Source organism: Heterodontus francisci, chromosome 32 (assembly GCF_036365525.1).
Source record: "Heterodontus francisci isolate sHetFra1 chromosome 32, sHetFra1.hap1, whole genome shotgun sequence".
Classification (NCBI taxonomy): Eukaryota; Metazoa; Chordata; class Chondrichthyes; order Heterodontiformes; family Heterodontidae; genus Heterodontus; species Heterodontus francisci.
Window position 1 is genome coordinate 15,094,184 of NC_090402.1, and position 26,282 is coordinate 15,120,465.

The following is a 26,282-nucleotide window of genomic DNA, read 5'->3' on the forward strand; positions in this document are numbered from 1 at the left end:
TTTTCTTATTCAAAGACCATATCTGTGAGGCAGAAGTGACATTGACATGCCCCCTGCCTTATTTTTCGGGTTCTCCATCTGGCAGAGACCCATGCAATTTGGCTTCCCATTTTGTGTCCAACCCCCTTAGTTTGGAGGATCTGAGAAGGGGCTGTCAGCAACTTCTTTCCATCTCCAACAAGCTAAGTGATTTGTGTTTCAAGAACAGCAGAAAGATCACTTAAGGTCTTCTGGCTGCTGGTTTTGGACAGCAACCAGAATACTCAAAAGCCAATAGCAATTACTGCTGCTGAAAATCTAGGAGGTCTTTGGTGTATCACACTTTCTTCACGTACTTTTAGGTGCAAGTCTTTTTTAAGAGGTGTTTCTGTGCCATGCGAATGTCAAGGGCTTTAGAAATGACTTGGACCTGCAAGTATGAGTTGGTTCAAGTTCTTTCTGGCATCAATGAATTGCAGTTTTGAAGTCCTGAAAAAAAAACTTGCATGGGAGACAGTACAATTAAACTGGATTTGAACAGCAAGGGATCAGACTAAAAAGTGACCATTTTTATTTTTGTCGAAAGTGATTTAAAAGCTGCAAAGGCCATTAAGCATTCAGCAGGTTAACAAAAATTTACATTTCCACTCATTTGAGTTTACAAGTTTGGGAATGTATCGACCCAGAATGTCACAAAATCTTCACGCAGTTTCTGCTTAACAGAGTTTGTGTTGAGAGGATTGTTGATCTCCAAATAGTATGCATCTGTAATATTATAAGGGTGCCAGAGATCAGGAACTGCACAGTGTCCCTCATTAGGATTTCTGTAACAAGCAAAAATATTTAGTCCATTTTAACACAACAACTTATAATTTTATTGCACCTCATAATGTAAAAAACAACAAAGTACTTCATAAGAGTAATCAGACAGCAATCAACACCATGCCAGAAGGATGCAGATAAGAGGTGACTAAAAGCTTGGTCACAGGTGGGTTTTAAGGATGGTCTTAAAGGAAGAGAGGGAGGTGAAAAGTTAGATTACTTGAGGATGAGAATTCCAGAGCATAGGGCCAAGACAGTTGAAGACACAACACCAATGGTGGGGTGAAGGGAATGGAGGATGCACAAGAGGTGCAAGTTCTAGGAATGTAAAGATCTTGGAGGATTGTGGAGCTAGAGAAGGTTAAAGATAGGGAGGGTGATGCCATGATGGAATTTAAACTCGGGATGAGAATTTTAAATTTGATTAGGGAAACAAGGGCACAGATAGGTCAGTGAAAACAAGTGGATTTGAGTGAGTGGGACTTGCTGTGGGATCAGATATCAGTGGATAAGCTGAAGCAAATAGCCATGAGATATTGGAATATATGAACCTGGTGGTGACGAAAGCATAAATAGGATTTCAGGGGTGGGCTGGCTGAGGCATGTATGGAGAAGTCTGATGTTAAGGAGGTGGAAGTAGGTGGTCTTTGTAATTGAGATAATATGGGATCAGAATCAAATACTGGGTTGAAATAGGACGCTGAAGTTCTGAACAGATTATTTCAACTTGAGATAGTATCCAAGGAGGATTTGCGGAATTGGTGGCACAGCTACGGAGTTTGTGGTAGGGACCAAAGAAGTGTTTTGGTCTTAAGAGTCATTTATGGCACAGAAGGAAGCCATTTGGCCCATCGGTTCCATGCCGGCTCTCCATGGTACTATGCAGTCAGTCCCACTCACCGGCTCGATCCCCATAGCCCTGCAAGTCTATTTTTCCTCAGGTGGCCATCCAACTTCCTCTTGAAGTCATTAATCATTTCTGCTTCCTCCACCTTGTGGGCAGCGAGTTCCAGGTTATTGTGTAAAAAGGCGCTTCCTCACATTCCCCACATTTTGACCAAAACTTTCAGTCTGTCCTCTAGTCCTTGTACCATTTGTTAATGGTAACGGTTTTCCTTGTCTAACTTATCTAAGCCTGTCATAATCTTCTACACTTCTATTAAATCTTCCCTCAATCTCCTTTGTTCTAAGGAGAACAAACCCAGCTTTCCCAACCTAAGCTTCTAACTAAAATCCTCCATCCCTGGAACCATTCTGATAAATCTCCTCTGCACCCTCTCAAGGACCCTCACATCCTTCCTGAAGTGTGGTGACCCAAGAACAGTACACGTTATTCCAGTTGGCACCTAACCAGAGCTTTATAAAAGTTAAGCATAACCTCCCTGCTTTTGTACTCAATACCTCTATTTATGAAGCCCAAGATTCCATATGCTTTACTAACCACTCTCTCAATATGTCCTGCCACCTTCAAAGATCTATGCACATGCACCCCCAGGTCCCTCTGTTCCTGCACAATGTTTGACTGGAAGAAATTGCGGTTCATCCAGGACTGATTATAGGGAGACAAAAGTATATCTTAATCATATGAAGGAACAGAACATCCCTAATATGTTAATATTTGATTTGAAAAGTTGTTGGATGTCAGTGTTCCACAGGATAGCCAGCTGATTACTATTTGAATGATTGACATCTGATTGGTAAGTCTTGCAAAGCCTGTATTCTGAACAAAAAGCTGAAAATGCTTTTAATTCTCCTTGAAATGCGCAGGCAAGTTCCAGTCATAATTGAGCCTTCAATTCAAATCACATCATATTGAATGTTCTTTAAGGTTATTATTCAATTTACTTACCCAGTATGAGCAAAGTTAGTCCAATATCCAATCATGTACTCAGAGATTTTACGATGAGTTGAACTGTGCTTGTAGAATGGAATGCCAAAGACATACTTCAACTCATCAGCGTGGGAAGCTCCTGTTCCATGTTTTGCATAGGAAAACACGTAGCTATATGTTTCTGCATTCCTGAAAAAGGGAGCAAAGGGTAACAGTAAAATAAATCTTAACAGCTGATGTACCATAGAACCAAAAATATTCACAGCAACGCAGAAACCATCTGGCCCAAATTGTATAGTTTTTTTACTCGAATGATCCAAACTAATCCCACTGCCCTGCTGTCTCCCCATAATCCTGTATCTTCCTCTGCTTCAAGAGGTGGAATTTCCTAAATATTTTTATCTAGCGATACCTGTAAATGGGATGTAAAACAAATAGCCGGTGTAAAAGATCAAGGAAACTTAGGCAGTAGTCTTACACCACATAATTACACTATTCCTGATATCCACCCTCTGTATACCCCTTTATCGTTCTCTCATCTTGAATACACTTGGCTCATTATAATAGCTTTGTCCCCACATGAATTTCCTCCAATGATGCTGGTTCAAAAGAGGTGTAAATATAAGCAAAAAATTTTAGGCGCAGCAGGAAACCAGTCATTTTTCTGATGTTTTATTGTTTTTCAGCAATGATTAATATATATCACACTCAGACCTGCACTATATTTTCTGTTTTATTGAATGCATTTTTATGGCATAAATACAAGTCATGATAAAAATTGAAAAGCTTCTATGATTGCATATTCTTAAACATGCATGGCCAAAAATTGGAAAATGGCCCAGTCGTGTGTGCGGGGATCGCGATGCCTGATTACCAATGCCTGATTACCCGTGCCCAGTCAAGGTGATGCAGACAGCACACAAACTTCATGCTGCCTGGTCATCTCCATGATTGTAGCCTCCGTCAACTTCCAGTGAGATTCACGCCGAACACCATCTGAGGGAGGGCAATAGCCTGGAAGCTGATTTGGTGCCCAACCTATCATTTTGGACCTCACAGGTCCTGTTGATTGCCCTCTTTTAAACATGCGTTCATCTGCATGAGGCGATGATACTTTGATTCTATCAGTTTTAATACAATGTCAATTAAACTGTAAAAAAAGCTTTGCACTTCTAGACAACCAAGTAAGTTTAATAACATATATGGAAATTGCTTACATTTTCGTACATTATCAGAGATATATTCGAAAATGATTGAAACCATTTCACGATATTGAAGATTTTGTTAATTATTCCAAATACACTGTATAAGGCGTTAGTACTGCAATACATCATGACAAGTGTTAAGTCAATATTTCTAAAAGATTGTTTGTAAATTATTACACAGTAGATACAGCAAGGGCATATCCATTTAAAATCTTTAAGTTCCCTTCATTTAATCATCTCAAAATTGATTTTTTTTACATTTTTCCCAACCTTACAGCCACACAGAAAATTGGCAATTGATTTTAAATGTATATTCTTGTATGACTTACCTGGCATTTTCTTGGTGCAACTGAAGAGTTACTTGTGTAGAAATCAAGAAGATTAAATCTGTTTCAAAGTCAATAATTGCTTGTTTTATTTCTGTCCGGGTTGTTAAATTTCCATTGGCCTGGTAGTATATCTCGTACACGCTATCTAAAACTTTCTTATCCTTATCGGGAAAGACACTTTTAATCAGGTTGTAAAAGTCCTGCCTATGGAAAAAAATGTTTAAAAATTTTATTTCCATCAAACCAAATGGTTCAAACATTGTTTCCCTTCTTTGGTGTCATCTGTGGCTCAGTTGGTAGCACTCACCTCTGAGACCAGAAGGTTGTGGGTTCAAGTTAAACTTCAGGACTTGAACACAAAAGTCAAATAAGTTAATCCTCCAGTGGAGTACTGAGACAGTGCTATAATGTCAGATGTGCCGTCTTTCAAGATGACACCTTAAACTGAGACCCTGTTTGCCTTTTCGGGTGGATGTAAAAGATCCCACAGCATTATTTTGAAGAAGAGCAGGGAAGTGTCCTGGCCAATATTCATCCTTCAATCAACATCACAAAAACAGATTATTTGGCCATTATCATAATAATACTGTTGTGGGAGCTTGCTGTTTGCAAATTGGTTGCTGTGTTTCCTACATTACAATAGTGACTACACTTCAAAATTACTTCATTGGCTTCAAAGTGCTTTGAGACATCCTGTGGTTGTGAAAGGTGCTATATAAATGCAAGTCTTTTTGTCTTTTCTTATTATTTTTGACTTTGTATTGCTAAGTTCTGCTTTCACAACCATATTTCTTTATCAACACCTATCTCCATCTCTCACTCACTCTACATAGATTTCTGCTAAAGTTTCATTCTTCATTTGGATCCATTCATGGCCAACAGTACCTTTGTGATACTCATTGCTCTGCTGACTACGGCTCTTGACTTCATACAGTTCACCTTTATGTGGCATTGCATGTATACTCCCAACTGTCTCTTCAGCAGCACCAGCTTAATCTATACCATAGCTCACTTGGTCTTCAATTCCATGTCCTCCTTCATCTCATCTCCTTTCAGATATTAAGAATTGAAGGCTGAACCAAGTCTTGGATGCCATCCCATCTCATGATTCCTCTTTCATCTCTATTCAGTTTATATCTCTCCAAACATTACTCCTTGCCAAGCTTTCAGCATCTGCTTTGGTCTTCCCTTTTCTGACCATCAGTGATTTCTCCTTGGTAAAAGCCTTAGTTTCGTCCCACTATAGCCCTTCAACATGCTGCTGCTGAGCTCTTTCACTGCCTCCAACTCTTTGCCTTTCTTCTTGGTCTTGCTCTTTCTGATCACTTCTGTCTCCAATCTTTTTGATCCTCCTAAATCCCTCTCTCTGGCCTCCTGCCTTCCCTTGATCTTAGTTTCTCTACTCTCTTTACCCCACTCCATTCTATCTCACTCTGAACTTGTAGTTCCCCTTTTCCACAGCTTCCACTCTGATAGTCTCATGAAAGCTGCTGTCAAAGACTGAAGGACCTCTGCCTGGTTAAGACTGAACATAAAATATCTGACTCCTCCTTTCTTCTCTGGATCATGACCTTCATTATCAAACTGCCTTCAATCTCCTGAGAAACTCATTTCTACCCCTCCTCTAGATGCACAAGTAGAACTGTCCTGCCAGATAAATTTCTTCAACCTGCTTCTGTCGCATAAGAACTAATGTTCTTTCATTTAGCCCCTATGTGGGAAATTTTTGTCAGGTATGCTAATTGTGTGAGTAGCAGCTATTGCGATTGCGCCAAACGCACCATTGAGAGGTTTGAAAAATCTTGGTGATCAGGTCTCATTAGCATGCAGCTCAGTCGTCAGGATGGAGTGACAATCAGCAGCAGTCACCTTTTTAACTCTTATTTCAATCCATAACATCTCTACTTTTATCTGGAGTTACTCCAAGTTTAATTACCTTTCTTACCTTACTTTTTTAACCTAAATAGTAGCATTCCTTCCTGGCTAACTCTCTCTAACCTTATGGATCATAGAGTCATAACAGCACAGAAGGATCCCATGGAGTCCATGCCAGCACTCTGCAGAGCAATCCAATCAGTTCCATTCCCCAGCTCTAACCCCGTAGCCCTGCAAGTTTATTTCCTTCAAGTGCCCATCCAATTTCCTTTTGAAATCATTCATCGTCTCTGCTTCCACCACCTTCGTAGGCAACAAGTTCCAGGTCATTATCACACGCTGTGTAAAAAAGTTCTTCCTTACATTTCCCCCTGCATCTCTTGCCCAAAACCTTAAATCTCTGTCCCCTAGTCCTTGTACCGTCAGCTACTGGGAACAGCTTTTCCTTGTTTACCCTATCCAAACCTGTCAGAATCTTGTACAACTCTATCAAATCTCCCCTCAATCTCTTTTGCTCCAAGGAGAACAACCTTAGCTTCTCTCAACCTAATCTTGTAGCTAAAATCCCTCATCTTTGGAACCATTCTGGTGAATATCCTCTGCACTCTATCAAGGGCCCTCACATCCTTCCTAAAGTGTGGTGACCGGTACTGGACATAATACTCTAGTTGCAATCCATATCCTTTGAGTTGTAACACCCACTCTTCATCATTATTTAGTCACGACTCTGTAATATTATAACATCATAATCCTCATCATCAGCATTTAGCTCAAGACTACCTAATTTATTCTCAACGTTCCTTGCATTTATGTACATTATTTTAAGACAATTGCCTTCACTCCCTGATGCAATTCTTAACAAAATACCCATTTCTCCTGACCTGTCCTACTTCTTTTGTTTACTCTCATTCTTTATCTGCTCTACATACCCTGCTTTCAACATACTTGCTGTGTGCTTCAGTTTCCTGATTTTTAAATGCCCCTCTGTCAACAATACCAGTTGAAATTCATAGTCACTATTCTATTTATCCTTTCCACCAGTATATTAATGCCAGCACGTTCAGGTGATGGGTTCTTCCTATCCCCGTGGCCCATTAATATCCTTCCCTTCTACAAAATGTTTGCAGCTACACTTTTAACTGTATAATGCTATGCTGCCTATGCTGTCCATCTGGACAGCTTAGGCAGGATTACTACCCTAGAGATCCTTTTTAAATCTTAACACCCAGTTTCTTAGCATCTAATTTCAGGAACTCCAACCTACTTTTGCCAATGTTTTTGGTTCCCCCATGATCCATATCCACTAGCTAATCCTCAACCCTTGCCAGAGGTTTGTCTCTTACCCTATCACCAGGGAGGCAACAGATTATGCAGGACATGGTTGTATTCCCTGGAATTTAGAAGATTAAGGGGTGCTTTGATTGAAGTTTTCAAGATATTAAGGGGATCAGATAGAGTAGATAAGGAGAAACTATTTCTGCTGGTTGGGGTGTCCAGGATGAGGGAGCATAGTCTAAAGAGCTGAACTCAAGAGGTGAGGTGAGAGTGACTGCCCTCGACATTAAGGTAGCATTTGACCAAGTATGGCATCAAGGAGCCCTAGCAAAACTGGAGTCTATGGGAATCAGGGGAAAAAATCTCCGCTGGTTGAAATCGTACCTAGCGCAAAGTAAGATTGTTGTGGTTGTTGGAGGTCAATCATTTCAGCTCCAGAACATCGCTGCAGGAGTTCTTCAGGGTAGTATCCTAGGCCCAACCATCTTCAGCTGCTTCATCAATGACCTTCCTTCAATCATAAGGTCAGAAGTGGGGATGTTCGCTGATGATTGCACAATGTTCGCGACTCCTCAGATACTGAAGCAGTCTGTGTAAAAATGCAGCAAGACCTGGACAGTATCCAGGCTTGGGCTGATAAGTGGCAAGTAACATTAGTGCCACTATACAAGTGCCAAGCAATGACCATCTCCAACAAGAGAGAGTTTAACCATCTCCCCTTGACATTCAACGACATTACAATTGCTGAATCCCCCACTATCAACATCCTGGGGGTTACCGTTGACCAGAAATTGAACTGGAGTGGCCATATAAATACCGTGGTTACAAGAGCACGTCAGAAGCTAGTAATCCTGCAGCGAGTAACTCACTTCCTGACTCCCCAAAGCCTGTCCACCATCTACAAGGCACAAGTCAGGAGTGTGATGGAATACTCTCCACTTGCCTGGATGGGTGCAGCTCCAACAACACTTAAGAAGCTCGACACCATCCAGGACAAAGCAATCCGCTTGATTGGCACCCCGTCCACAACATTCACTCCCTCTACCACTGATGCACAGTGACAGCTGTGTGTACTATCTACAAGATGCACTGCAGCAACACACCAAGGCTACTCAGACAGCACCTTCCAAACCTGCGACCTCTACCACCTAGGAGGGCAAGAGCAGCAGCTGCGTGAGAACACCACCACCTACAAGTTCCCCTCCAAGCCACACACCATCCTGACTTGGAACTATATCGCCATTTCTTCACTGTCGCAGGATCAAATTCCTGGAACTCCCTTCCTAATAGCACTGTGGGTCTACCTACCCCACATGGACTGCAGCGGTTCAAGAAGGCAGATCACCACCACCTTCTCATGGGCAATTAGGGATGGGCGATAAATGCTGGCCTGGCCAGCGACCTCCACATCCCATGAAACGAATAATAAAAAAAAATTAGAGGTGGACCTTTCAGGAGTGAAATTAGGAAACACTTGTACGCACATAAGGTTGTAGAAGTTTGGAACTCACTTCAGCAAACTGCAATTGATGCTTGATCTATTGTCAATTTTAAATCTGAGATTGATAGAGTTTTGTTAACCAAAGGTACTAAGGGATATGGGGCAAAGGCGGGTATATGGAGATAGCTTGTAAATCAGTCGTGATCTCAGTGAATGGTGGAACAGGCTAAAGGGGTTAAACATTCTACTCCTATTCCTATGTTGCGAAGCATGCTATCTATGCCTCTGCTTATGGAATCTGGTACTGAGGGGGAATTTTATGGGCCCAGCAAGAGCAACGTTGGTGGCATGCAGGGTGATTTAATTAGGTATGAGTTGTTTTTTGGGATTTCTGACAATGAGTACTTTGCATGCATTCCATACCGTGAATACTCATTACCCTACACTAAGTTCAAATTAAGTCCTACCTGCCAGATTGTTATCGCAGTGCGGTATTCCCATGCCACCTGGTTCACGTTCGTTTAAACTTGGCGTACACCAGTCAGCTTTGTGCAGTTGTGTCCGAGGTCGGTGGTTTCATGCCTTGAACTCATCGGCACATGGAAGGCCAGTATTGGAATGGATGCTTGGCTCCAGGTTCGGCACCAGCATGGACAATTATTCTCAGGGGATGGTGGGGAAAGCATGGGGGGGTGGTGATGGTGGGGGGGGTGGGGGTGTTGCAAGGAGGAGCAGGGGAAGGTACTCAGGCAGGACAGGGTAAGGTTATCGGGTGCATGGAGGAGCAGGCAAGGAAGGAGGGCAGGACAAAGGGTGTTGTTATGAGATGCATGAAGGAGCAGGGGATGACAAAGAGTGGGGTCATTGGGAATATGGTGGAGCAGGGGAGGGAGGAGGGGAGGGCAAAGGATGGGGTTTTGGGTGCATGGAGGAACTGGGGAAGGAGAAGGGAGTGTCCAGGGTGTGTAGTGGTGTAATTGATGCTGAAGCTGGCTGTGGATGGTGAGTTGATTTAAGCATTACAGTCAACAGATGATTGTGAGGGGCTTAAAGGGAGGGATGAATATTGTGTAAATTGGGGTTCTGTGGGGTGAATTCAGGGTTCTGGATGGCAGAGGGAATGGTCACGGTCATGGGGGGCAATTGGATTTCGTTCGGGGGAAAGTTGAGATTTCGGGTTGGGTATTCTACAGCATCATAGGGAGGGGAATGGACTCAGCATTAACATCAAGGTGGATTTGAGGAGGATCAAGGGTGACAGTCGACTGTTGAATGTAACGGGAGTAGGAACAATGGGAGGCTGGCATGTATTAATTGAATATGATCCAGTCCAAGGTAATGGGGGGAGGGACAATGGTAGCAGAGGGAAGGTGTAAGGTTACGTTGACTGGGTCAAGGGTAATGGGTGCAGGCTGGAAGTTGGCAGGAGGAGGTTGGAAGGTGGGGAAACTTGCCTTGAATTGCACATGCACCATTTTCTTAAAGGATAATCCAAACCACGTGGCCACTGAAGGATTGCAAAGCGATTGGTAGGAAACCCATGATAGTGGGGTGGGATTTTCTGGTGGGTGCAATTTTCAGCACATAAAAGCGATTTGATCGTTACTTCCATGGGTCAGATGACCAGCAACAGAAGGCTGAATTAAACACTCTTCTTGTTTCATTATTTGCAAAGCTGCAAAGACATGGGTCTCATACACCCAATTTGTCTCAGACCATGGGAAGAAAAACAAAGGGAGCAACTGAGAAGGGCTCTTTTACCTCAATGGATGATGCCTGAATGCCAGCAGTAGGCAGAACAAGAAAGTGAGGATGCTCAGAATGATGCCATCCAGGAAAGGCATTAATGAAGACGGGCACTGGCACGTCATTGCATCCTCAGAACAAGGACAAATTACCTTAAGATGTCAGAGAGGCAGTGCCAGAGACAAAGAACAAAGAACAGTACAGCACAGGAACAGGCCATTCGGCTCTCCAAGCCTGTGCCGAACTTGATGCCTGCCTAAACTAAAACCTTCTGCACTTTCGGGGTTCGTATCCCTCTATTCCCATCCTATTCATGTAGACGCCTAAGGATGTCACATGAAATGGTCAGAGAAAGTTGTGGGTTTGGTGGGAATCCCATGCCAGTTGCCCTCAAGGTTATTGCTGCACTCAATATTTTTGCTAGTGGTGCCTTCCAGACATCAATGGGCGACATATGTGGCATATCAGAGTCTGCGACTCATAGCTGCATCAAAGAAGTGACCAATCACCTATTTCGTCATGCCAATGGTTTCATCTACTTACCAGTAGATGAGGACAGCCAGGCAGCGAGGTCTGCAGCCTTCAGCGCCATCGCTGGGTTCTCTAGCGTGCAAGGGGTACTGTACTCCTGTGGCCAGTAGAGACCCCGGGACCAGCCTGCTGAATTTGTGAATCGCAAAGGCTTCTACTCTTTGAACGTACAACTGGTCTGCGACCACAGGAGAAGAATTATGCAGGTTTCTGCTCATTTCCCATGGAACTGTCACAAGTCATACATTTTGCAGAACTCGCAGCTGCTAGGAATTTTTGACGGACCAGCCAAAGTTGATAGCTGGATCCTGGGTGACAAGGGTTACCCCTTTTGGACATGGTTAATGACAGCAATATGGCATCCCCAAAGTGCAGTTGAAGAGCGATACTATGCTGCTTACGCATCTACCAGAGAAATCATCACACACACGTTTGGCATATTGAAAATGCACTTCTGCTGCCTTGTTGGATCTGGAGGTACTCTTCAGTACGTGCCACAGAGGGTTTCACGAATAATCGTTATCTGCTGTGCATTGCACACCTGCCAATTAGACACTGTCACATTTTGCATGCGGAGGAACAGGAGGAACACCATCCTCCTCAGATGAGGAAGACCATGAAGAGGGTGAGGAGGAGGACAACAATGCAAATGATGCCATTATGGATATAAGGGCCATGGAGAGACGTGCAAGGGACATCAGGGAGAACCTCATATTTGTGCATTTCAACCAACATTGAGGCACTTCATAAAGGAACATTAGGAGGAGAAAATAAAATTCTCAAAATATGTTCACATATGTCTGAGTTCTTATTCATTGCTGTAATCTAAAAGAAAGACTCTTCTGACAACAGCATGTGAACCTCCAGTGGAGATGTGCCTAAAGGCCAGTCTGCTATCAACTTCACTGAATGCGACCTACATCTCCATGGAAAGAGTGTACTGCATCAAAACATTACCCCTCACACAGAGGATGCTACAACATTGCAGCACTTTGATGTGACCGGCAGATCAAAACTTTTCTGGGTTATATGAAAACGCAACAACATCTATGCAAGGAATGTAAGGGGGTGACCACAGAACTACAATTGTAAGGCAAGTTGGTAAGGAAAACAGTGAAAAATGTTCAAACAACAAAGAGCCATCATTGAAGACAGAAGGCTCAAACGTCAAGGATAAAAGGACACCGGACACTTTCAGAAATGCTTTGCAAGCATCAATGTGTTCCTGCATAGGCCTCCAATAATCATTTTCCTTTTCAACTGAAACAAAGCAAATGATTTACGAGTGCAAATATTAAAGCAAATAAATCTTTACTGAAATGCATTAATCTATGTACAATATTTACAACACCTGTGTCACCTACGTGCTCAAAAATGCTTTTGTTTCCTTTTCCTACCACTACCCCTAGGTGCAACCCTGACATTTGCAGCTGAGGTGGAGGCAGTGTGCTCAGTGCACTACCCTGTTGCTCTGGATGACAGTGGCAAGCGTCCTCTGGAGCTACGGGGCCCCCATCCTACTCGGGGTCTGCAGCACTGGTGCTTGAGTATCCCCTGTGTGATCGCCTGCAGGAGGTAAGGGGGTCAATGTCGAGGGGGGAGGCTGCAGGCGAGGACGTGTCGCCACTTACCCTAGGACTGTCCTGAGAGGAAGGCCCCAGGGCAGCGGGCACATGCTTGTCCTCCATCTGGGTGTATGATGTCACCTGTCTGTCTGCCTGAGGGGAAGGAGCACCGTAAGGAGGTCCAGATGCCTCATCCCCCTCTCACTTAGCCACTGCTGCACAGAGCTCATGGCTACAGCAATGGAGTGCAGGTCAGACCGCATATGGCTCGAGTGCTCAACCATACTCAACATGGAGCTTGCCAAACTTCCAACTGAGGCAGCCATACGCTCATATGTCTGGAACATGGCATACATCGTGGCTTGCATGGACTTCTCCATGGCACGCACAAAGCCACACATGATTTCAGGCATCTCCAACATGTGCTCCACATGGGTTTGCTGCACATCCAGCAGACTTCTCATAGCAACAAACAGAAGATCATCATCAGCATGGGACTGAGCAGGAGCCTGGTCCCCATCAGTCCTCTGGTTGTCAGGGGACCTGGCTGGCACACCCTCCCTCAGTTGCTGGGACATATCTGTGTTGTGAGCACCAGATTGTGAGCCAGCTTCTAATCTTAACCCCCCCGGCCCCATTTGGATGTATCTGTGCTGGTGGAAGTGGAAGAAGAGGCAGGTGACGGTGCACTCTCTGGGGTATTGGCATCTTCCTCCCCAGAGGAAGAAGCCAAAAGACTTGCAGGTTGATAGGTAAATTGGCCATTATAAATTGTCACTAGTATAGGTAGGTGGTAGGGAAATATAGGGACAGGTGGGGATGTTTGGTGGGAATATGGGATTAGTGTAGGATTAGTCTAAATGGGTGGTTGATGTTCGGCACAGACTCGGTGGGCCGAAGGGCCTGTTTCAGTGCTGTATCTCTAATCTAATCTAATCAGAGGCAGATTGTGGGCCCTCAGGGCATTCCATCATTCGAGTGCGAGCACCTGCAGTGGAGGCACAAACAAAGGAACATAAAGCATCAGTACAACATGAGGGTGATAGTTTCACTCACGTTCCTCTTGCGATCACATATGGCTGCTAGACTATAGTGGCCACTTCATCCTAATGCCTCACTATCTGCAACAAATCTGCCTCCCTTCTCTCGTGCAACATCAGCAGCCTCCTCCTCAGCTGCTGACTGGGGTCTGATATCTGGCACTCCTCCACCTGTCCTTGCCTGCTCCTACTGGTTATGGGAGCATTTATTATGCAGATTCAATAACATGTCAAAAGGTGCATCACAAACATTGTACACATGCATCGACATCACTTATTCTGGAATGGCTTTCATACCATACATCCAAACACTTTCAAATGCCAGACGTCAAGATTCTGCACATTAATTTAGTGTCTAGCACCAAGGCTAGAATTCGAATTCATGCCTTGTCTGCCCACTGTGTTAGACACATGGAGCCAAAGAGGAAAATTTAATACCAACTTAGGGAACATCACTTACTCTAGCCAATCTGATCAGGTAATTTACACATTTCCGACACTGTATCCAGTTTTGCCGCGTCACCACATGGTTCAACACTTCCTCCGCCACCTCCACCCAGGCCGCCTTGGTCAGGCAGGAGTGTCTTCTGATGCCATTGGCAGGAAAGAGGACCTACCCCTTTTCCCTGACTGCCTGGAAGAGAATCTATGTCGCCTCCAGTCCAACCTCTGTCAGTGAGCTGCTGTATGCTGATGATGCTTGCGAATGTGCACACTCAGAGGCAGAGCTTCAAACCTTCGTCGATGCATTCATGGAGGCGTCTGAAAGAATGGGCCTTAAACTAAACATCCGGAAGACAAAGGTCCTCTACCAGTCTGCTCCCGCAGCGCTACACTGCCCCCACCCCCACCCCCCCCCCCGACTATCAAGATCCACAGCGAACCACTGGACAATGTAGATCACTTCCCATACCTTGGGAGCCTCCTCTCAGCAAAGGCAGACATCAACGATGAAACTCAGCATTGCCTCCAGTGTGCCAGCACAGCCTTCGTTTGTCTGAGGAAAAGAGTGTTTGATGACAAAGACCTCAAACCTGGCACCAAGCTCATGGTCTGGAAGGCCGCGGTGTTACCTGCCCTCCTGTCGGCATCGGAAACATGGACACAGCAGACATCTCAAAGCCCTGGGGAGATATCACCAGCGGTGCCTCCGCAAGATCCTGCAAATTCAGTGGCAGGACAGGCACTCCAATATCAGTGTCCTCTCTCAGGCCAACATCCCCAGTATCGAGACACTGGTCATGGCTAGTCAGTTACACTGGACAGGCCACATCGTCCACATGCCTGACACAAGACTCCCAATGCAAGCTTTCTACTCTGAGCTCTGTCACAGCAAGAGGCTACCAGGAGCGCAGAGGATATGTTACAAGGATGTCCTTAAAGCCTCCCTGAAAAAATGTGACATCTCCACTGATTCATGGGAATTTCTTGCCCAAGACCACCCAAAATGGAGAAGAAGCATCCACAACAGTGCCAGCCAGTTCGAACAGTGTCGACATACCCAGGCAGTGACCAAGTGCGAACAGCGGAAGGAGTGTTTGGAATTTTCCCATTCACTCGCCTCACCAAACACCACCTGCTCCAGCTGTAGCAGAGTGTGCAGATCCACGATTGGACTATTCAGTCACTTAAGCACAACACTGGAGTGGAAGAAAGTCATCCTCTTTCCCAAGGGACTGTCTAAGAAGAAGAAGGAAGAGAACCTGCAGGGAGGCATCACTGAACCTTGGGGCGGGACGCTGCCTACTGCCTGACATAATGTTGGTTGATCAAGCCAAAAAAAATTTAAGAGGGGGAGGTGGTGCTTGGGTGCAAACAGAAAATGAAGGTAAACCAAAAACAAATTATAGTAAACTTAGTCTGTGGCCGCAATCAGCATATGCTTCCGAAGGCTGCTGATCCTTATGGCTTGCAACACAGAATTATTTATTGACGTGTAGCTCATAGTGCTTCACAGAGCGATGGTGGGTTCCAACAATGAAAATCCGTCCCTGCCATATGATCGCACATGCCTCCCGTGCCCGTTGCCACACCTTTAATTTGCATATAAAATTGCGTGCGAAACAGGAAAATGGGCGGGAGAAGAACTTCCGCCAACTTCCGGTTCCATCATCAGAAACGCTGCATTACTCAAATAATCCTGGCCTGGGACTATATTTGTCTTTTTTTTGCAGCATTCCCTTCCACCTCCTGGATATCCCCTTCTATCATGAAACCCAATTATTCATCAGGATTACCCTCCCTCAAGACACTGCTGCTATCTTCCTCATAGCTATCCAAACCATATAGCCTGGTGGTTTCCTGCATGTCATTTCTCTTCCTCCTCTCCCCAGAGATGGTCTATCCTCTCCCAAAATTCTCCTCCTTCACTCAACTATCTGCTTGTGGGGTGGCCACCCTCTGAAACATGTGATCTTGAAACTTCTTTTTCCGTCAGATGTTATGGTGTAGAGATTCATTCCACAAGCTTATCAATCTTGCAGCAGCAACAACTTGCATTTATATAGCACCTTCATTGTAGAAAAATTTCCCAAGGGTGTATTCAGAGCAAAATCTGCAACAAGGCAAAGAAGTTATTAGGAAGGGTGACCAAAAGCTTAGTCAAAGAGGTGGCTTTTAAGGAAGACCATAAAGGAAGAAAGAGGGGTGAGAGGTAGAGAGATTCAGGAAGGGGATTCCAAAATGTGGGGGCTGTTGAAGGCACAGCGTCCAATGGTAGAGTGAAAGGTGAGGGGCCGGAGGAAGCAAAAAATCCCAGTCAGAAGAGCAGATAATTCAGGGGAGTTAAATTGTAGGATTGGAGGAGGTTACAGAGCTAGAGAGGGGAAAGCTGTGAAGGGGTTTAGACATGCAATGAAAATTTTAAGCTAGAGGCATTTGGGGGATGGGGAACCATTTAGGTCACTAAGTACAGGTGGTGAGTGAATGGGACTTGGTTTTTGATGAGTTTGGATTCATTAAGGATGGCGCACGGAAGGCAGGCCAGCAAATCTTGGAGTAGTCAAGTCTGGAGGTGACAGAAGGATGGATGAATGTTTCAGGAGCAGCTGGGCTGAACTAGGATTGGAGGTGGCATTATTAGGAAGGTGGCAGTAGGTGCTGTTTGTGATGGAGAGGATGTGAGGTCAGAAGCTCAGCTCTGGATCAGTAGGAAGCCAATTGCAAACGGTCTGGTTCAGCTTGAGACAATGGCTACAAAGGGGGATGGAATCGGTGCTAAGAGTACGGAGTTTGTGGCAGTCCATTGGACCATCTGGGGATTTTTGACTGATGATACATTAATTTGATAAGCAACTGATTTTATTGGTACCATGCATATTATTTAAGTTTTTTGTACAATAAAAGTTTCTTGTTTGTGGCTAAACTTTAGCTTTCACTAAAATAGAAGCAAAATAATGCAAATACTGGAAATCTGAAACAAAAACAAAAAGTGCTGGAAATACTTAGCAGTTCTGGCAGCATCTGTGGAGAGAGAAGCAAAGTTAACGTTTCAGATCGGTGACCTTTCATCAGAACTGGCAAAGGTTAGAAAAGAATTAGGTTTTAAGCAAGTGAAGGGAGGGGAGGTGGGGGAGAGAATAAAGGGGAAGGTGTTTGATAGGGCAGAGGGTGATTAAAGAACAAAGCTGTCCCAGGACAAAGGCAAAGCGTGTGTTAATGCCTGGGGTGAAAGACAAAGCATTAATCCAGAGAGACAGTTAAATAGCAGAATAATGAACAGCTACATAACTACATGAAAAGCAGGCACATGGTTAAAGAATAATATATTTAAAAAAGGCCAGTCATGCTCTGAAGTTATTGGACTAAATGTTCAGTCCGCAAGGCTGTAGAGTGCCTAATCGAAAGATCAGGTGCTGCTCCTTGAGCTTGCGTTGATGTTCACTGGAACACTGGAGCAGACCAAAGATAGAAATGTTGGAATGAGAGCAGAGGGGTGCATTGAAATGGCCAGTAACCGGAAGCTTGGGGTCATGCTTTCGGACTGAATGGAGGTGTTCCGCAAAGCCATCACCCGTTCTGAGCTTGGTCTTCCCAATGTAGAGGAGACTGCATTGTGAGCAGCGAATACAGTATACTAAATTGAAAGAAGTACAAGTAGATTGTTGCTTCACCTGAAAGGAGTGTTTGGGGCCTTGGATAGTGAGGAGAGTGGAGGTAAAAGGGCAGGTATTACACCTCCTGCGGTTGCATGGGAAGGGGATGAGGTGTCGGGGGTAATGGAGTGGACCAGGGTGTCACGGAGGGAACGATCCCTTCGGAATGCTAACAGGGGAAGGGAGAGGAAGATGTGTTTGGTGATGACAACATGCTGTAGGTGGTGGAAATGGCAGAGGATGATCCTGTGGATGTGGAGGCCGGTGGGATGGAAAGTGAGGACATGGGGAACCCTGTCGCGGTTCTGGGAGGGTGGGACGGCGTGAGGGCAGAAATGCGGGAAATGGGCCAGACATGGTTGAAGGCCCTATCAACCACAGTTAGGAGGAATCCTCAGTTGATGAAAAAGGAAGACATATCAGAGGTGCTGTTGTGGAAGGTTGCATCATCCAGCAGAGCAGATGTGTCGGAGACGGAGAAACTGGGAGAATGGAATGGAGTCCTTACAGGAGGCAGGGTGTGAAAAAGTGTAGTCGAGGTAACAGTGGGAGTCGGTGGGCTTGTAAGGAATTTTAGTGGACAGCCTATCCCCAGAGATGGAGACAGAGAAGTTGAGGAAGGGAAGGGAAGTGTCGGAGATAGACCATGTAAAGGTGAGAGAAGGGTGGAAATTGGAATCAAAGTTGATAAAGCTTTCCAGTTCGGGGCAGGAGCAGGAAATGGCAACAATACAGTCATCAAGGTAGCGGAAAACGAGTTGGGGGAGGGAGCCTGAATAGGATTGGAACAAGAAATGTTCGACAGGCATAACTAGGACCCATGCAGGTACCCATAGCAACACCTTTTACTTAAAGGAAGTGAGTGGAGTTGAAGGAGTTGTTCAATGTGAGAACAAGTCCAGCCAGGCGGAGGAGGGTAGTGGTAGATGGGGACTGGTTGGGCCACTGTTCAAGGAAGAAGCGGTGGTGGATGGAGGTGTAGAAAGATTAGCCGTCCATCGTGCAGAGGAGGCAGTTAGGGCCAGGAAACTGGAAATTGTCGAAATGACATAGGGTCACCGATGTAGGTGGGATGAGATTGGACCAGCGGAGAAAAGATAGAGACAAGATAGGAAGAAATAAGTTCAGTGGGGCAGCAACAGGCTGAAACGATGGATCTGCCAGGTCAGTCCTGTTTGTGTATTTTAGGAAGGAGGTAGAAGCGGGCTGTCTGGGGTTGCGGGACTATGAGGTTGGAAGCTGTAGAGGGAAGATCTCCCCAGAGGGGATGAGGTCAGTGACAATCCTGGAGACAGTCGCTTGATGTTCGGTGGTGGGGTCATGGTTCAAGGGGAGATAGGAAGAAGTGTCTGAGAGTTGGTGCTCAGCCTCTGCAAGATAAGAGGTAGGTATGCCAGACAACAACAGCACCACCCTTGTCTGCAGGTTTGATCCCAATGTTGGAGTTAGACCTGAGAGAACGGAGTACAGCAAGTTCAGAGGGAGACTGGTTAGGGTGAGTGAGGGGAGCACAGAAATTGAGACGGCCGATGACTCGCCAATAGTTCTCAATGAAAAGATCGAGAGTGGGTAAGAGACCAGAGGAAGGGATCCAGGTGAAGGGAGAATGCTGGAGGTGGGTGAGTGGGTCTGCTGATCGGGGGGAGGACTCCTGGTCAAAGAAGTGAGCACGGAGGTGAAGGCAACAAAAGAAGAGCTCAACGTCATACCGAGCGTGACATTCATTCAGGTGGGGACCTAAGGGTTATAAAACTGAGTCCTTTGCTGAGTGCAGATCATTCAGCGTCAGAGAGGGGAAGGTCAGAGGGTATAGTGCATACACAGCAAGGGATCAGATCAGAAGGGATGGGGTCAGAGGGAAGTGAAGGGGAAGAAGGATCTGGAGGGGCATTAGTCCCCATCAGCTGCTGGAGCTTGCGTTCCTTAATACCTAAAAGGAAGAAAAAACGTTTTTTGTTAATGCGTCGGATGAGACGAAGGATGAAATGAAACTGCAGAGCAGAACAGCTTTGAGATAAGGTGAGGCAGTGCTTCTGGAGTGAGAGATACAGTGTTCCCCTTTGTTCTCTCCCCCATCCACCCCCCACCCCTCTTCACTTGCTTAAAACCTAATTCTTTTCTAACCTTTGCGCAGCCTCATAGCTCCAGCGTCCCGGGTTCGGTTCTGGGTACTGCCTGTGCGGAGTTTGCAAGTTCTCCCTGTGACCTCGTGGGTTTTCTCCGGATGCTCAGGTTTCCTCCCACATGCCAAAGACTTGTGGGTTGATAGGTAAATTGGCCATTGTAAAAATTGCCCCTAGTGTAGGTAGGTGGTAGGAGAATTGAGGGAAGGTGGGGACGTGAGAGGGAAAATGGGATTAATGTAGGATTGGTATAAATGGGTGGTTGATGGTCGGCGCGGACTCGTTGGGCCGAAGGGCCTGTTTTGGTGCTGTATGACTCTATGACTTTGCCAGTTCTGAGGAAAGGTCACAGACCTGAAACATTAACTTTGCTTCTCTCTCCACAGATGGTACCAGACCTGCTGAGTTTTTCCAGCACTTTTTGTTCTTGCTTTAGCTTTCACTGTCTATTTCCTCTGTGGCCTTGGACCTCACACATAAAGCCCCACCGCCACTAACTTGCCACTAAGGTGGATGTTTTCTAATCTTATTTAATGACTGCTTTGCAGAATTACACATTTTGTTTGGTGATGCACTGCTTAATAACTTTTCCTAGCAAAATGCATTGTTTTATTTTTAACTATTTACCTGCTCAGAAGGATCAAGAAGGGAACATCAATCATGGCAAACATGAAACCATCCCAATTATTAACACCAGCAATGTAGTCCACGTCAGCAGCATTTGAGGATAGATTCTTAACATCATTAGGAAGAAAGTCACCATCAATCACAGGAGCCCAGACTACTGCTCGTATTGTAGGAACTATATGACAGAAAGGCAAGATTTAATTAGTTCCCTGAACTGAAAGAACTTTTATCGCCACAGCTGTTTTCTCAGATCAGTAAGAAAATGTTGACTCAACTAGATGGTGTCATAGCAGTTATTTGAATTAAACTTTTTCAATTACCTGCAGAGAGAAGGGAAAATGAAAAAGGAAACGTGAAAGGTGCATAATATGGAAGAAATGTTATAGGAATGATGTGAAGTTTGATAGTTTTGGTATTCTTAAATCAAATGCATTAATGCTCATCAAATTCTGTTACAGCTGGGTACACATGTAACAATATTTGGAAAGCCTATCTGAGGAGTCACTTGTGTCACCCCTGATAGAGGATAACACCAAAGCATGATAATGCCTGGAACTGAGGATGTGGCAAAGAAATTGGATATTAATGTGGGTACATAGTTTGCTTTTTAAAAGTACATTTAGCTGCAAGGGGAATTGCCTGGATTGATGATAATCTGGAAATTGTTAATCCTATGGTTTAATCCTATATTGGTAATCCTATGAGGATAAATGATCTTTAGATCAGGTTACTTTGAGTTCTGTTGTAATTCAGAAATTCCTCCCTCTCCTTTCCCTTTACTCTAGCATTATTCCAATCGATATTTGGGTAATTAAAGCCCCCATTATCACCACTCTATAGTTCTTGCACACCTCTATGATTTCCATGCAGATTTGCTCCTCTGGTCTCTCTCTACTCGGAGGCCTGTAGAATACCCCCAGTAGCGTGATCATACTTTTCCTGCTTCTTGGCTCTAACCAAATTAATTCTATCCTTTCCCCCTCAAGGAGATCCTCTCTTTTCAACACTTCCCTAATCAGTACTGCCACCGCACCTCCTTTTTTCCTTCCCTATCTTTCCCAAACACTTTATATCCTTGAATATTAAGTGCCCAGTCCTCACCATTTTTCAGCCATGTTTTATGTTATTGCTACTACACCATCTTCCAACATGGCTATTTGTGCTTGTAGCTCACAACCTTATTTGTAGCTTGGTGTCAAATAATAATGCTCCTGTGAAGTGCTTCTGGATGTTTTACCGTGTTAAAGGTGCTTTATAAATACAAGTTGTTGCCTGCTTTCTTCCTAGGTCCATAGTTGGGGTGGTATTTTTTTGGGTAGGTAATGTCGCTTAGTCTCTGGGAGTCTTCCTTTTCCTTTCTTGGAACTCATGATACCCACCAAGTTGCAAAATGGAGACTTAGCAGGAGACATGGCATTCCGTGTGAATGTCAACAGCAGGGAAAGGCTTCCCTGTCTCATATTGAATTTAAAGGCAAATGCTGCTACATTGAGAGTTGATTCAATCAACACAGCAAGGAAACATGGCATGAATCTCACAAATCTTAAAGGGGTTCCTCTGAACTTCTCAGTTATGTAAATTATCTTGCTCATTGTTTCTGGAGTATAACCAAGTGAAAGAATGCACAAAGAGAATTTTATACTATCCGTTCACTTCTGAAATCTGGTTCGCATCTAGCCCAGGAAAGAAAAAAGACATCTTTGTGATTGCTCTTAAGAAATATCAGAATGAAAATGTTACTTTAAGCTCAAAAGGGCTTCATCCTTGCCCAACATTTTTCATTTATAGAATGCACCATACTTGGTTGCATTGCAAAATTTGATCAAAGATCTGACTTTCTTGGTCCTTAAACAGAAAATTTTGCCAGGCACTTTTCAAAACAACAATCCCCCTTTCATCCAGTTAACAGTAGATATATCCCCAAAGTACAAGGATTGCAAACACATTCCATGTCTGACATCTTCAAAAAATGAAGAGAAATTTTAAAAACATATGGTGGAACTAAAGTAGCAGTTGTCATATTAACTTACTGATTGGGTTCTTGAAAGGTATGGCCATGGTTAGGCTTTTTCCATCAACTTTTCTTAAACATTTTATCATTCTTTCAGTGTCATTGTTTGGACAGTGCATCTTCTTTGCAAGCTACCAAACAAAAAAATAAAGTCTGTATGTATACCGCTTATTTTAGTAATTGTACTATAACATTTCATTGTTATATCAAAAAAGAAGCCAGGAAGGGTAGTACTTCAACCTAAATTACCACTTCTCCAACCCCACTCCCCCACTGTCCATGTCAGACATTGACTATTTCTGCTGGCTTATAGTTTTGTTTAAACTGTTTTTTTTTGTTCATTCATGGGATTTGGGCATCACTTGCATGGCCAGCATTTGTTGCCCATCCTTAATTGCTCTCGAGAAGGTGGTGGTGAGCCGCCTACTTGAACCACTGCAGTTCATGTGGTGAAGGTGCTCCCACATGGCTGTTCGGGAAGGAGTTCCAAGACTTTGACCCAATGATGATGACGGATTCAGGACACACAGCCCCGCCATGCAGAACAGGTAACAGGCCTTGAGGAGGGACTTGGAATACCCATTTCGTTCACCCAAAGAGCAGGGGAAACCCTGTTATCGAGTGGCCAGATGCCGCTCACTGAGGCTTGGGATTGGGAGCTTCAATGTCTTCTCCTTGACGCAGGAGTTAGACCCACCCTGGCCTGCTTAGTGCTCATTGGGACTAGCTATGCAGTGAGGACACTTCCCATATCAGTGCCAGGCAGCAGCCTGGTGACCCTGCTGGTGACCAAGCTCTTCGCCACCCAGGACCAGGAACCACAGCAACCCGACACCGCTGGAGCCAATGGCTTCTAGGTTTCTGCAATGAGTAATTCAGGCCTTCCACAATCCAGAAAGCATCTGTGGACTGTGCTGGAAACATCTGCTCTCCAAGATCTCCGTTCCTAATAACCACTTGGTCACAATTAATCCTACGCCCACTGTGGAGGAAGCAGCAGACATGTATGTGGAGAGATTGAGAGAGCTGTTAACAGGTGCTAATACGCCAGTGTTAACTTGCTCATCCTACGGATGATTGTCTTTTCCCAGACTACACCCCATTGCAGGAACAAAGTAAGATCGTTGCTGCAATCAATGATTCACCTAAACCTCCAGTGAAGTATATAACCATGACCCTGCCTTTCACAGAATCACAGAATAATACAGTGCAGAAGAGGCCCTTCGGCCCATTGAGTCTGCACCAATGCATTAAAGACACCTGACCTGTCTACCTAATCCCATTTGCCAGCACTTGGCCCATAGCCTTGAATGTTATGACGTGCCAAGTGCTCATCCAGGTACTTTTTAAAGAATGTGAGGCAACCCGCCTCTACCACCCTCCCAGGCAGTGCATTCCAGTCCGTCACCACCCTCTGGGTAAAACATTTCTTCCTCAAATCCCCCTTAAATCTCCTTCCCCTCACCTTAAACTTGTGTCCCCTCGTAATTGACCCTTCAACTAAGGGGAACAGCTGCTCCCTATCCACCCTGTTCATGCCCCTCATAATCTTGTATGCCTCGATCAGGTCACCCCTCAGTCTTCTCTGCTCCAGCGAAAACAACCCAAGCCTATCCAACCTCTCTTCATAGCTTAAATGTTCCATCCCAAGCAACATCCTGGTGAATCACCTCTGCACCCCTTCCAGTGCAATCACATCCTTCCTATAATGTGGCGACCATAATTGCACACAGTACTCCAGCTGTGGCCTTACCAAAGTTCTATACAACTCCAACATGACCTCCCTGCTTTTGTAATCTATGCCTCGATTGATAAAGGCAAGTGTTCTATGTGCCTTTTTCACCACCCTATTAACCTGCCCTTCTGCCTTCAGAGATCTATGGACAAACACGCCAAGGTCCCTTTGTTCCTCGGAACTTCCCAGTGTCAGGCCATTCATTGAATACTTCTGTGTCACATTACTCCTTCCAAAGTGTATCACCTCACACTTTTCAGGGTTAAATTCCATCTGCCACTTTTCTGCCCATTTGACCATCCCGTCTATATCTTCCTGTAACCCAAGACACTCAACCTCACTGTTAACCACTCGGCCAATCTTTGTGTCATCTGCGAATTTACTGATCCTACCCCCCACATAGTCATCTATGTCGTTTATATAAATGACAAACAATCAGGGACCCAGCACAGATCCCTGTGGTACGCCACTGGACACTAGCTTCCAGTCACTAAAACAGCCGTCTGTCATCACTCTCTGTCTCCTACAGCTAAGCCAATTTTGAATCCACCTTATCAAATTACCCTGTATCCCATGTGCATTTGCTTTCTTGATAAGTCTCCCATTTGGGACCTTGTCAAAGGCTTTGCTGAAATCCATGTAAACTACATCAACTGCACTACCCTCATCTATACACCTGATCACATGCTCAAAAAATTCAATCAAATTTGTTAGGCATGACCTCCCTCTGACAAAGCCATGCTGACTATTCCTAATCACATTTTGCCTCTCCAAGTGGAGATAGATTCTCTCCTTCAGAATTTTCTCCAATAGTTTCCCTCCCACTGACGTGAGACTCACTGGTCTGTAGTTCCCTGGCTTTGCTGAATGGGGTGCAGCTCCTGCATTAAAGAACATTCTAGAAGGCCACAATGAAAACCTGAATCCAGTGAAGGGTGAGGTATACTGGTTTATTGATGAGACTGCAGCAAGCAAGTTGACTATCAAAGTGGATCGGACACTACTATAGACACCTGCCTTAGGAACACATGAGGACTTGTAGCCTCCAGATGCACGCCAGCGTTATTGATCCTAGCCCACATACAAAACAAAAAACACATCCGGTTGCCTCTCAAACCAACCTTTTGAATGGAAAATATTAGTTTGATTTGTTAGTTTGTAATTTGCCCATGCCTTCCCCACAGACTCTTTCAGAACATCACAGAAGCTTATGCAAACAGCAGAATCTTTAAATGTGATACCTCAGATATTGATGAGTAAATACTGCAGTGGCATGATGGTTAAAAAATTTCTAAAACCACATCCTTGGGGAAAAGTTAGTTATTGTAAATATACAAACGTACTAATTTATATTGTAATTTTCAGTGGGGTCACCTTCTAACTTTAAAATTAAGTTTTTTCCTTTTTGTCCATGTTCCAACTATTGGTACAAAAGCAAAATACTGTGGAGGCTGGAATTTTGAAATAAAAACAGAAAATCCTAGAAATACTCAGCAGGTCAGGCAACATCTGTGGAGAGAGAAACAGAGTTAATGGGCAGAAATTTACTGGGCCCCAGGTGGAGGGCTGGGAGGTGGATCAGCTGCCTGCTCCAAGGAGTCTGACAGCCAATTTTCAAAATTAAAGGCCCTATTAAGGGTCATTTTATGGGGTCGCCGGCATTTTGCTGACATGCGGGGTTCATGGAGACAACCTCCCTGCGGCAGCCCGGGTGGGCACCCATCAGAGCCTGAGGCTCCAAGGCCCAAAGAGGGGCCTGCAGCCCCTCGGCCCCTTGAACTTTTTATTTTTTATTTACTTACCTGGAGACACCCTGAGGTCTCCTGCCTGCCTCAGCCGTGCCCACCTCTCCCGGTGGCGCTGCTGAGGCTTCAGAGCTTCTGGTCCTCTGATTGAACAATAGGCCCATAGGCAGCCAATTAGCTGGCTGGCTTCTGCAAAATTGCCGAGCTGGTCTCGCCACCAGCTCAGTACCCGCTTTTTGTCCCGATGTCAGAGTCTCAAACCCCACAGTAAAATTCAGCCCAGTCTTTCGGTTGATGACCTTTCATCT

General features: G+C 44.7%; 1 protein-coding gene across 2 annotated transcripts in view; it reads right to left on the bottom strand.

Moving 5' to 3' along the window:
• Positions 1–527: 527 nt before the first annotated feature.
• The window catches only part of LOC137347656 (bile salt-activated lipase-like), a 45,659-nt gene continuing 19,904 nt past the window's right edge, over positions 528–26,282 (bottom strand). For both annotated transcript variants that reach the window (XM_068012309.1, XM_068012308.1), the window contains 5 exons: positions 22,514–22,625; positions 20,484–20,658; positions 4,167–4,370; positions 2,651–2,821; positions 528–803 (listed from right to left, as the gene is read on the bottom strand). In XM_068012309.1, the coding sequence (XP_067868410.1) occupies positions 638–803; positions 2,651–2,821; positions 4,167–4,370; positions 20,484–20,658; positions 22,514–22,625 (828 nt within the window). In that variant the 3' untranslated portion in view covers positions 528–637. The remainder of the gene's footprint in view (positions 804–2,650; positions 2,822–4,166; positions 4,371–20,483; positions 20,659–22,513; positions 22,626–26,282) is intronic.